The sequence below is a fragment of the Camponotus floridanus genome, unplaced genomic scaffold (assembly GCF_003227725.1).
Source record: "Camponotus floridanus strain SB8 unplaced genomic scaffold, Cflo_v7.5 scaffold36, whole genome shotgun sequence".
Classification (NCBI taxonomy): domain Eukaryota; kingdom Metazoa; phylum Arthropoda; class Insecta; order Hymenoptera; family Formicidae; genus Camponotus; species Camponotus floridanus.
Window position 1 is genome coordinate 1,092,024 of NW_020229503.1, and position 13,758 is coordinate 1,105,781.

General features: G+C 30.7%; 1 protein-coding gene across 1 annotated transcript in view; it reads left to right on the plus strand.

The window, feature by feature from the left end:
• The first annotated feature begins 11,037 nt into the window (after nucleotides 1-11,037).
• The window catches only part of LOC105258066 (potassium voltage-gated channel subfamily H member 8), a 47,916-nt gene continuing 45,195 nt past the window's right edge, over nucleotides 11,038-13,758 (plus strand). Inside the window, exons 1-2 of the mRNA XM_011269126.2 lie at nucleotides 11,038-11,238; nucleotides 13,637-13,747. Of these exons, the coding sequence (XP_011267428.1) occupies nucleotides 13,672-13,747 (76 nt within the window). The 5' untranslated portion in view covers nucleotides 11,038-11,238; nucleotides 13,637-13,671. The remainder of the gene's footprint in view (nucleotides 11,239-13,636; nucleotides 13,748-13,758) is intronic.

Sequence of the window (13,758 nt, forward strand, 5' to 3'; positions counted from 1 at the left end):
ATCTATTTAAAACAAAATTTGTAATTCAACGGAATATGTCGCAAAATTAAAAAGTTTATCAATTTTATATATTATATATTGATACTTTGTAATTAATATAAATGTACATATAAATTATTTCGATCAGGTAATTGAGAGAGGTACGACGAAATATTTACATATCTGCGCTCTTAATATGTTCTATTTCTATATTATATACTGCGCTTAAGGATTTTTGCTCTGGTGAGCAATCCACATAAATCAACAAGATATTTAAATAATATAATCCTGTATTAATATAACAAAAGGATGAAATAAATAAAATGTTTTTACAGGCAAGATGTCTCTTCGCTCTCTAAATTAATCGTTAATTATATTATTTTAAAAAAATATTAAATATGATTTAAAAATTTTAGAATAAATAATTTTTTCAGCTTTGCACAATATGTATATTTATTTATAATTGATTCTAAAAATTGATTTTTCCAATCTTATACAGATACTGTGCTTATAAATTATAGATAATTATTACATTTCTTAAAATTATCACTGTACGAAGATATTAATCTTTGATATCAGGAATCGGTTTTTCGAATGAAGTCGATTTAAAAAATAAATGGAAAATATGTCAATATTATATATTGCGCTTAATGATTTTTGTTCTGGTGAGCAATCCACATAAATCGACAAGACATTTAAACAATATAATCCTGTAATGATATGTATAACAAGGATAAAATAAATAAAATGTTTTTACAGGCAAGATGTCTCTTCGCTCTCTAAATTAATCGTTAATTATATTATTTAAAAAAAATATTAAATATGATTTTAAAATTTTAGATTAAATATTTTTCATCTTTGCACAATATGTATATTTATTTATAATTGATTCCAAATTGATTTTACCAATATTTTATACAGATACTGTGCTTATAAATTATAGATAATTATTACATTTCTTAAAATTATCACTGTGCGAAGATATTAATCTCTGATATCAGGAGTGAATCGGTTTTTCGAATGAAGTCGATTTAAAGAATAAGTGGAAAATATGTCGATCGTACGTCATGATGACGATGTATTTGCGAGACATCAGGGGGTGGTTGTCGGGTCGTGCAAAGCTGTGACACGACGTGAAAAGCAGGATCGTAGGGCAACAACGGGGCGAAACGTGTGTGATCGAAAAGTAGGACGCGGCCTACGCGGTGGAAACCTGGCCGAGCCACGGATGAGAGTTCGAGACCATCGATCCCGCTACTTGCGGAGGGTTGTAAGGTCGTTAAACTCCGCATTGTACCTATGTATCTCTTTCGCCGCATCGCTGTGTACTTCTCCCGTATTATTCTTATTGACGGTCCCATCAGGAGAGAAAAAGAGAGAGAGAGAGAGAGAGATTCGGCCACCCACGCGAATGCTCTAATTTCGTGCGATCGCAATCCTATCAGATTTATCGTTGTCATCAATGCGGATTTATTTTAATTAGACAACCCATGCAGTGATAGCGGGAATCGGCATAAAAAAGGCAATTTTCAAGATTTAACAAACAGCCTTTGTTATGTTTCACGTGACGATAATTCATTCACATGATAACGCCATGATAATGAATTAATCTTTTTCTATACAGCACAGAATATAGCAGCAATATTATTAATATTGTTGTAACATTGCAGCAACATCGCAATATTGCCGCAATATTACTGCAATGTAACAACAATGGTCTGTGCTATATGGGATGGGTTATAATTCGTTAGGGGAGACCGGACAAAAGTAACATTTTTTTATATTATAGGTCACTAATTAATTATCGTTAGAGATATAAAAAAAGATTATATGTTAAAAAACTCCATTTATTGCTCTATTATTATATCTACATGTTTTTATTTTTTATTATATCTATTATTATATCTATATTTATTTCAAATGATAAATATTTAAAGTTATTATAGTTTTTCGCAAGTACGTTGATTAATTTTGTCCTGGAGGTCTGGGATGAAAACATAGAGGATGTAACATAGAGTCTGGGGATAAAAGTACCAGTTCTTATTTTCGGGAAAATAAAATAAATATAACTTTTTTCAATTTAAGGCAACTTTTATTATAATCTTCTATTAAGCAAGATAACTTTTATTATAAATTTTTTTTTTGTATTATATTAAAATAAAAAATAAAATAAATATTTATTTTTATCATCTTTGAAAAACTTAAAAGAAATAATCCTCGTTAAGCAAAATAATTATAAGTAATATCATAAAAACAGGGTTGGGAAATAACGCGTTACTTGTAACGCCATTATCGTTACTTATAGTTACTTTTTTTTAGTAACGAACTGGTAATGTAGTTACATTGTTTTAATAACGATTTTAACAGTTACTTTTACCGTTACTTTTCATATTTTGAAAATACTTATAATATCGTATTTTTGTCATATTCAATTTTTAGTCATCGACTGACATTCATATGAAATTCGATAATACTTCGGATGAAATTTATTGCTTTAAGAGGTGTCTGTGAAGCTGGCACGACACTCTACGAATTTCAAAAAAATGCTAGGAGTTCTGATAGCACTTTTCATAGTTTTACAGTTTCTGATAAAAATTTAAAAAAGTTTCGCATTCTTTATATTAAAAACTCGAAATCGAAAAAATGTGCTAACTTTGCGAATCTAGCACGACACTCTTCTCTCTAAAATACCAAAACATGTTGAATATTATTATTTATAGTAAGAATTTCCTCAGAGAATAGTTCAGCCTATATATGTAATTTCAGATCGATATTCCAAAAATTAATGAATTTTTAATGTTCTTGATCGGCACGACACTTAGTGAAAAGTGTCATGCTGATGATTTTCCTTAGTTTTAACGGCAGTTCTGGACTTCTATAAGAGTTATTAATATTTTAATAAAAAATATTACCAAAGTAAATTTTTTATTTAATTCTATCTTGTTTTAATATTGAAAGTAAAAAATGGGAAAAGTAACGATTCGTTACTTTTGAAGTAACGGTAACGGTAACTAGTTACTTTTAAAAATAAGTAACTAACGGAAACGAGTTACTTTTTTTACTCGGTAACGAGTAACGGTAAAGAGTTACTTTTAAAAAGTAACTTTCCCTGCATAAAATAATTATACTTAATATCACACCAGTTTTGTACTTTTTTAAGTTTAAATAATAGTTTATTTCTAAATAATAATGTAAAAATTGTATGATAACTACTTATACAAAAGAGATTGTTATCTATTCTGAATCACAATTATGGCATACGTAATAAGAATCGCCCTACAGTCATTATGGGACCAGCCCTTATATTTTAGTATTGAAACATGTTACTTTCGTCTACAAAGTGTTATGTTACTTTTGTCCCCAAAAACATTTTTTAGAATAAAAGTATTATAACCTAAATATGCAAGACTTAGCCAAATCAACTATAAAAACTTATGAATACATTTTAGAAGAATACAACCGGCAAATAATACACTTTATTAGGCATAGATACAAAAAATTAAAACAAGAAATACTTAGATAAATAATGCAAATACACTAATTATATTCCTGCATGTGCAACCGGCGTGATTGTTTCTACAATAATTAGCTGAAAAGGAACAGAATTGGGGCGTACGCGTTTGACTATATAGTACAAATTATTCAACATATTGTGTAGTTTATTACGAAGCTTGTTACTTACATGACGTCGTTACTTTTGTCCCTGGTCTCCCCTATATTTATTTACAAATTGCTACAATTTTCTGTGCTATATGGGATGAGTTATAATTCGTTATATTTATTTACAAATTACTGCATATATATGTGCGCCTGATAAATTATAAATTAATAATAAAATTGCATTTTTTCAATAAATTTTGAACGATTGAACCTAGAATTGATGCTTTTAGCTGTGATTGCGAAAAATCAACTATCTCATACAGCACAGAATATTGCAGCAATATTATTAATATTGTAACATTGCAATATTGCCGCAATATTGCTACAATTTTCTGTGCTATATGGGATGGGTTATAATTCGTTATATTTATTTACAAATTACTGCATATATATGTGCGTCTGATAAATTATAAATTAATAATAAAACTGCATTTTTGCAATAAATTTTGAACGATATTGAACCTAGAATTAATGCTTTTAGCTGTGATTGGGAAAAATCCCATACAGCACAGAATATTGCAGCAATATTATTAATTGTAACATTGCAATATTGCCGCAATATTGCTGCAATTTTCTGTGCTGTATGGGATCTCTCCTAACAATCTTCTCTCCTGTTTTCGCTCGATTTTGCGATTAATCTAACGCAATGCTTCGACAATTTTTTATCCAAGAGAGCGATTGTAAATCTCTCGATATAATGTTTATATAGCTTCTTATTTCAAACGCGATTTGAACAAATATCGAAGGAGTATTTGCTCGATGGTCTAAAGAGGATGACCAAGAATAGACACAGGGAGAAGGATATATCTCGAATACTGATCGGACCACAATACGTGATTGTGCAAAGTACACGGGGATTAAGGGTGGTAGGCCTGACTGGTGGTATCAGGTCGATAAGTCGTCCACCCCTTAAGGTTCAGAAAGTCGGTGGCCTGCCGGTGCTGGGGATGCGAGGGTGCACGAGAGAGGGAGACGGGGGAAGGGGGTAGAGGCAAGTGTATGTACCCCGCTTGGTGCCGACACGACATCGGCAATGCGGCAATGCAGCCGACCGGCGTTTAATGTCGTCCTGTCCGTCGGCCAGTCGTTGCACCTGGCACCATTTGCTGGCGAACGTACGTCTATACGTCAGGTGGAACGGGGCGGCGATATTAAGGACGCCGCGGCCGCTCTTCGCGTAACACGGTTTCGAGATCGGGCACACACGCAGGGTTGGGCATTTATCTGTAAACTATAATAGCCCATCTATGTGTGTACGCGTAAATACGCGCATGTAAACTACGTTTAACGTGTCGTCAATGAGCAATCTACGAAATATGGCTTATCCAAGATGTTTCGTTTACGTTTAAATATAATAGTTTAAATATTATATAATGGCACATTTTTCTTCTTTTGATATTTTAGCGCTACGAAAAACATATGAATAAAAGAATCGATGAAGAACAGAATTTTATTTATTATTTACTGATAAAAAAAGAAAATAATATAATAATATATTAATATATTTTAGCGATGAAAAATATATGAATAAAAGAATTGACAAATTGAATTTCACCTTGATAAAAAAAGAAAATAATATATTATATTATTTTATTATATTCCTTTTTTTAAATTGTATAACATTTAATTTAATAATAGTTTGTATAGTTTTAGTTGTATATATTTACACAAAAAGAGTCTATGTAATTTACATGTTTACATGAAAGAAGTCCATGTAATTTTGAAATCTACGGCACAACCCTACACCCACGATAGCAGTATCGATGACTTTTGCGCTAACGAAGATAAAGACTGACGGTGAACGATGTTATACGGATTATCTGTAGCGCTACTTTACAGAGAGCTCTACTTTACGAAGAACTACGATAACGAAGAGAGATAAGAAATATAAAAAAAATTGATTCATTTTACAATTAGCGTTATTAGATACGTAGGAACAATTTCGTAGGAAACTATGGAGTTATTTTTACCTGCTCTATATCATTTATTCACGACAGATTGCCCATCTTTACCGAAATTATGTGTCATTATGAGTCTATAAATAGTCTATAAGTCTATGAATAGTTTATATGTTGGTCAAATGTCTTTTGCTTTTTCGTATTATTTTTTTAAATTTTTATATGGCCGTTCGTGTAATACTCTTATGATCCGTTCGCGTTAACTAGCGCCTAATTTTGTTATCTGTCATCCGGGCGGCACGAAATGCTACGCATACATCTAGCTTAATTCGTTAAACTAATCTATTTCGCGTTGCCACCGCTAATTTTAATGGAATCTAAATATATATTCATTCTCTCGGAATGCAAGCGCATCGTCCGATGATTACTTGCATAATTACGTGTACAGAGAAATCTCTGCTTTACGCTGTTACTCGTGGAAACACGTCCTTTGATTTATTTTCCTGTCAAATCTATGAACAACCGATGCGATTGTCGACGATTTTATGTGGCCACAGCTCTATTCTCCAAGATTTTACGCAGCCTTTTATTGCTTCTTCCTTTATCTTTCTATTTTAGTTCATGAATAATGTATAAAGTTCCGGCGTATTTGTTCGCATTACCGGTTTAAAATTTACGATACCTACCGTACGGAAAAATCTTGTGTTTAAAAGAAATTTGTTTCACGGAAACAACTTTCTTAGCTAAAAAATATTCCATTTAAAAAAATTACGAGCAATTGACGGTAAATTTTGTCTTCTCTTCGGCATAAGCACGTATATTTTATTAATTATAATCAATAATATATTAATAATATATAATCGAGGCAAATTGACAGATAAAATTATTGACCCAGAAAGATGGCTAGCGATTAAAAACTGTGAAAAAGTATATAAGGACAAAAGATTTATTAAATATATTGCGAGAGAGAGAGAGAGGGGTAGGGGCAGGTGAGAAGTGGTCGTATAAAAGAAGACAGAAGGGACAATTAAAATTGCGAACAAGTCGTAAAAGATGAAACTCGTTAACATCGCAACCAATGACTTTTTATCCTCTCAATGTTAAAGCGAGCATGCTATGTTTCCTGTCCCATTTTTCATCCCCGGCTTTCTCGTTTTCACCTTCGTATCTATCTACAGACGTCCTCTCGAAGTGATAGAGAATATCGATTATATGGACCCTTGGCGGCTTCGTAACACGCTGTTATATCGTTCAGATAATTCACTGACACTCTGAGGAGCCTCTTACATTTTTTAGAGAATTTTATATAATTTTTTTTCTGTTGCTTCTCGCGCCGGATATTCGTTTGATAAATATTTGTTGTAAGGATTTTTTTTTTAAATTAAAGCCACATCACAGAACAAACTAATTGGAAACGTGCCACGTGCAATCTCGCGTTAAACGAATCTTTAAGCTGTTACAGATATGAAAAGTGTGATGAAAAAAAATGTTAACATGAGAGCACGATTTTAATTTAAATCGAGTCGATATTTTATATCGCATTGCAAAACTTTTTGATTTGTCGTAATGCCTCCTTTAAAGACATTAAAGATTGTACAAGCATGAATTGTATCGAAATAACAAGTGAGATAAAAGACGAAATAAAATTACTACAGGTGTTTGCTTTATCGCTTTCAAGCGTAATCCTTTTGCAAAGTACTTTGCGAAAGACGTGCGCCGATATACCTTGCTTTGGCGGCATGACGGAAACGCAGCTTTTAAAATTAGGTCGCAGCTTTGTAATCGCGATGTAGCCGAAGGTGGTATTCTTAGACTAGCGGGGTTGTGTAGTCGAGCGTGGCCGGTTGCTTCGTAAAAATTCAATTTGACGTATCGTCTGACGGCGCTCGGCGATGCATCATCTTTGAAACCGACGACCTGACAGATAAACATCTATTTCTCGGAGTAACGACACTACCGATTGCCATCGTTCTTGATTAATCTGAATGTTTCTCGATTTTGTTCCCGACATCAGCGAATATTTTAATCCACTTAGATGTACACAGTAAAAAATTTTGTGTTAAATTTAACATATTTTACATGTCCCAATTTATCCACTCTAATTTTAATGTTAATTTAACAGAAGGCAAGTATGTAAATAAATAACACAAGTAATATGTTTAAAAATTAACACAAAAGTGTGACACTTAAACTTTATCTGGAAATAAAATTTATGTTAAATTAACATATTTATAATGTTAAATTTAATTAAAAGAAAATGTTATTCTTATATTTTTATGATAAATAACAAAACAGATATGTCGATTTAACATATGGAAACTGTTATAGAGAGAAAAATAACACAACTTATCTGTTCATTTTAACATATAACATATTTCATCAAAAATTCGTGCATTTACATATTAATTGTGTTGTAATTCTTAGAAACGGTGAATATTAACTCAACGCAGAAATGTCAAAATAACGCAATGATAATATGTTACATTAATATAAGAATATGTTAAAAATTTAACAGAAAATTTTTTATACGAAAAAATTTTAACAGAAATACAAAATGTTTTTTACCGTGTATATATTTTGAGCATTTGCTTTTCCCATCAATGAAAATATATCTACAGAGTTTTAAATATTTTAAATACGTGTATCATGAACTTTTAATGCTATATCTCAGGTGAAATTTTGCTATAACTTGATTTAATAATTAAAATATATTGTGCAATATACAAAATGTTTTTTTCCATAAAACAGTTTTTTATTTTAAAAAATACAAGTCATTTTTTTCAATTTTGTTTTTCCAATATTCCTATACTTCGATTTTTTATTGCAAATTAAATTTTCATTTTATTTTTGATTTTTTAGATGATAAATTTGAATTAACCATCGCTATTTCAAATGTAGATCGCATTCCAATTGGGTATATAGTTGTGTAATTATTAATTAGGTTGTCAAAAACAAATCAAAACTTGAATAATTTCTCTTTATTATAGAAGTGCAGATATAATTTTTAAATTTATATATCTTAGGCACTATTTTAATATAATGAATACACTAAATTTACTTATATTTTTAATTTATTTTTTTCGAAAGTAATTTTAACAGATTAATGAGATTTTTATGATAAAAATGGTACCAAACACGATATAATTCAGATTAATTTTATTAAATAATAAAAATTTTTGTTGTGCATCTAACGAAAAATTGCTCGAATATATCGTATCTGATATAATTTGCAAAATTTCTCATTAATTCATAAAATTAAAAGAAAAGATCATATATAAAAGTATAAGAATTTTATTTTTTAATTTCTCTTTTTCCCTTTATATTACATTAATAAAAAGTATAGAGAGAAATAATATTATATTAAAAAATAATGAAAAAAAATTAGATTTGTTTCTTTTCAATGTTCGTTTTCTATTTGAAAAAAAAACGGCATTTTTATATATCTCTAGTAATAAGATTTCACTTTAATCAGCCTTCTAATGCAGTATCCAATTTCGATCTTATTTAAGAGAGGGATATATATATATATATATATTGGGATTTAAAATAACCGAGTCGCGGGGTAAAATCGAGTCCGCCCTGTGAACTTTTTTGCGACCAAGATCTATATCGAGAACGTTTGTAGATTGCGCGGCCTGTTCATGATGGACTAGCACGCGAATACAGTCATCGACCCTCTTCTCGGTATGAGCACGTTATACAATACCATCAAACTGACCTGCAGCAACGCTTTATTCAATATAGACCTCGATGCGGTGCGGCGCAGCGAATGGACGCCTTCCTATTCACGAAAAAGTCGATGTACCTCTGCTGAATATTATTTTTACAGTCAAGATTATTCTAAATTGAATTATGCACAATAGAATCAAAGATTCAATTATTTTTCTTCTTTTCACGGCGAAAAAAATGCATGAAAAGTTTGATTTTTTTTCCTTTGCAGAAAAGTACATTCCCCAACTCGTTTCGACTTTGAAAAATAAAGTAAGCCAGGCGTTAAATTGTCGGAAAAATGCTTGTACCGTTAAAATACCAAACGAAGTAAAACGAAAAATATATTTGACACGTAGCACGTGTTCCTTTATAAAATGAGCGATAATGTTTGATCAGATGAACATTGCGCGAATGGATGTGTCATCTTAAGTTGTGCTAAAGAAAATATCCCCCTAGTAATTTATCAGTGTCACGCGGTTTTATTTTAACCGGATGATAAGCCGTGCTGATCTTTTCAATCGAGAAATTCAATATTTGGATTTTCCTGAGAAAGTTGCGATTCCTTTTAATTTATACACAAATTAAATCATATCTATTTGTTTAAATGATAGTTGCAGTGTTGCTGTTGTTGTGTTTAAATGATAGTTGCAGTTGTTGTGTTTAAATGATAGTTGCAGTGTTTGCTGATATCTAGATAAAATTATCTAGATAATCATCTAGATAAAGAAATGGATCATCTTTATCTTTAAGTAGATGAAGAAATACAAAGTATCCTTATTTTTAGCTTAGATAAAGAATATATGTCATCTTATCTAAAAATTGTCTAACAATAAGATGACGTTTTTATTATGTAAAAAAGTTTTCCAGGCAAACTTCTTAAAATCTATCTAAAATATCTAAAATATATGTTATTATTATTATTAATATATTATAAATATATATTATAAATATATTGTTATTATATTATTAATATATTATAAATATATTATAAATATAAATTAATAAATAAATATTTATCATATCATTTATATACCTTTTTGCTATTATTTAAATATTCTTTAGGAAAAAATATGTGTTTATGATTTTAATATCCTATTTATAATCTGCGTCACATTTTTTACAAATATTTATAGTCTTCTAAAATAAACAAAAATATCTAGATAATTATCCAGATTATCGCAATAATTATCTCATCTTTCATCTAGATTAAGTAAAAGCAAAATCATCTTTATCTCATCTAAGATAAATTTACGGATTTTTATCTTTATTTAGATAATTTTGAAATTATCTACAGCAAACACTGTTCATGTACGAACATTAATAGACGTGTACTATTACGTCACGAGATAAAATCGCACGTGTCTCTCCGGACGCGGATCATCGATCCATAGATAAAAGGGGAAACGTTCGATGAACTTAAAAAAATTACTCGAACCGAAAAAAACTTAAAATCTCCAATTTCCAGCTCGAGTAATGACTGTATCAGATTTACCAGAACACACACACGCGCGTATAAAAAGGGATGATGTGCTCGCGCGCGCGCGCGCAACCCTGTAAGCGTCTCGAGAGAGGGGTGCACACTTATTGGAAATGCACACACGTTCGCGCTTTCACTTATACATAGGACATAGTGTGTCGGTTACCTACCCACGGTTTACCACATGTTGCGCTTCGAGGTGCGAGGGGCGCAAGTCAGCCAGGAGCCCGGGCCATCAGGATAGAGACGGAATCTCTCCCTCTCGACTCGGTCAGTTACGCGATCGCTAGCGTACGATTCGCGCGGCCGGTGTGTATCCCGAGCTGTACTTGTGTCATCGGGTCGGTGTCGAAAGGGTGCTGCATCTTGTGAGTGCATCGAACTGACGGACGTGCGCGAGATCATCCCTTAATTTCGCAGCGAGCCAGAGGACATCGAGTGTGATATAGTAAAACGGTGCTGGTGGCTCGAAGATGCTCGAACAGTGAGCGGAAGCCCCGCTTTCTCGACAAGGTCGGTATTATCCAAGAGAAGAGAAGCCCCAACGGGGCCATCCTGTAATTATACGCGTTGCGAAAGAATACCGAGATTATACACGTACACGCGCAGAAATATAGCTGCCATAGGAAATTGGAACATGTTCAGGGAGCATCCACAAGTATAAAGATGCAAAAAAATAATCTCTTGTTTAATGAGTAATAATTCTTTCAAATAATATTACGATTAATTAACACGATATTATAATTCATTAATTATATATGATATAATTCATTAATTATAAATATAATGCAAGTTTCCATTAATAACAAAAGTATCGTAATTTTTGAAAAGAATTTTAATCTTTCATCGCAAGTCAATAAACAACCTGTTGGTAAAAACAAGCTTCCAAAGTGAAAAAACGAATAATATTGTATCACATTATTTTATTATAGATATTATATACAGCGTAGATTACTTCAGCATATATTATTTATTATATATATATAGCGTAATATAGAGGAGCATTATTTTATATAAGAGCTATTTAAATAGATTAAATTCCTTTTAATTATTTTCACAATAATTCCCTTGAACATTACTGTTCGAGAATATTATTATTTTTCTTAAATGAAGGATTTTTTAAATTAGAATTTTTTATATTTTTCCGTATACGGGAAATGTTGAGTTTCGTGAACAGTTTTTATTTACATTAAATAATAATTATGAATGAATAATTAAATAATTAGTATTGTCTATTTAACACAATCTATCTTGTGCGGAATTTATGTAATTGAATATCAGATTGATTTCTCATAACTATGCATTAATCCATTTTAATTGATTCAGCATATGTAAGTAATTATTGTAATATAATTACTTCAATATATGGAGTTGATAAACCGTCAAACATGCGATTTTCTCGCCTTGTGATGAAATGTTGAACATAATTGCCCAAAAATATTTTTATAGTAATTGACTTTCGCGCGATTATTAAATTCCGATTTTTACAAATGTTAATAAATTAACGTAAATTATTTCTTCATTGTGTGCTGAGATATATTTGTATTTTCATATTTTGTTATTTTTTATTTTTTATATATTCAAGAGAGAGATTTTGTTCAATGTATATAGTTGAATCCATTCTTCTGAAAGGATAAAAATTTTGGTAAAAAAATGCAAACGATTTTTTTTAACGCTAAAAAGGAAAAATCTGTATCGCACATTTTCGCGTTGAAGGCATTGAAAAATTGTAAAACCCATACGGGACTCCATCCATTCTGGAAGCATTAAAGAGCATCGTATATATACAGCGCACGAGTTTGGAATAATTTATACTAGGTGAGCATACGGAGCACTGAGATTACATAAAATTTCTGTTATGTTGACAAATAATATGAGAATTTTATCGATAGCCATTCATAAATATTTATTACGCAGTGTTATGATTTTTACGACATTTCACACGTTGACTTATGTATATTCAAAACATTCAAAATTGCGACAATAATTACATCATATATTTGCAGCAATAAAACTTGTCCATTTAGTAAGTCATATATGTATTTTTTGTATACGTATATATATATATATATATATATATATATTTATTTATATATTTATATATTTATTGATTTATATATTTATATATTTATTATTCATATATTCCATTTAGTAAATCATATATATATATTTTCTATATATATATATATAATATATATATGATTTACTAAATGGAATATATAAATAATAAATATATAAATATATAAATCAATAAATATATAAATATATAAATAAATATAAATCAATAAATATATAAATAAATATAAATAAATATAAATATAAATAAATATATATAAATCATTAAAAACATTTATTTCAAGTGATGACATGATTTTATATAAAATTAATTTGCTTTGAATATAAGGATAGATAGTTTCTTCCTTTTCATTGAATTCATAATTCATTCATTAAATAGATGAATGCCGTGAGGCATATAATAACGAGCATGCCTAATTTGCATATATATTTCAGAGATAGATCAAGACGCAATAGTATAACCCGGTTATTTGCGAACGGTCAATGATTTCTCGGCTACTCGGAAAATAGAAACGATTGGATTAGTTCCAGAAAATATTTTATCGTATCGAATCGGAAATGCTCGCTTTACAATGGCACTTTGTCTGGCAAAATGGAGAGCCTCGATTGATGTTGACTTGCGGAATTCTTCAATGTAGATCCTATATTTCTGTAAAATACGTTGTTATGCACTCGAGAATAAAATTCAATCCACGTGCAACGTAGGAATTTTGCTCGAGATTCGCGCACGCGAATCGTCTCGAGTCGTGTCTCTCACAGTGCTTCTCACATCTTGGTACATCCTAATGCTATTTTCATGAATAATTTCCCTACAATTTAATTTATATATTCGCAGGTTCGTGCGCTTAACAGCGCGGTGGGGTGGCCTCAATGCCGGTCAGGAAGGGCCTCCTCGCTCCACAGAATACTTTCTTGGATACCATCGCGACTCGTTTCGATGGAACCCGTAAGTTCTTT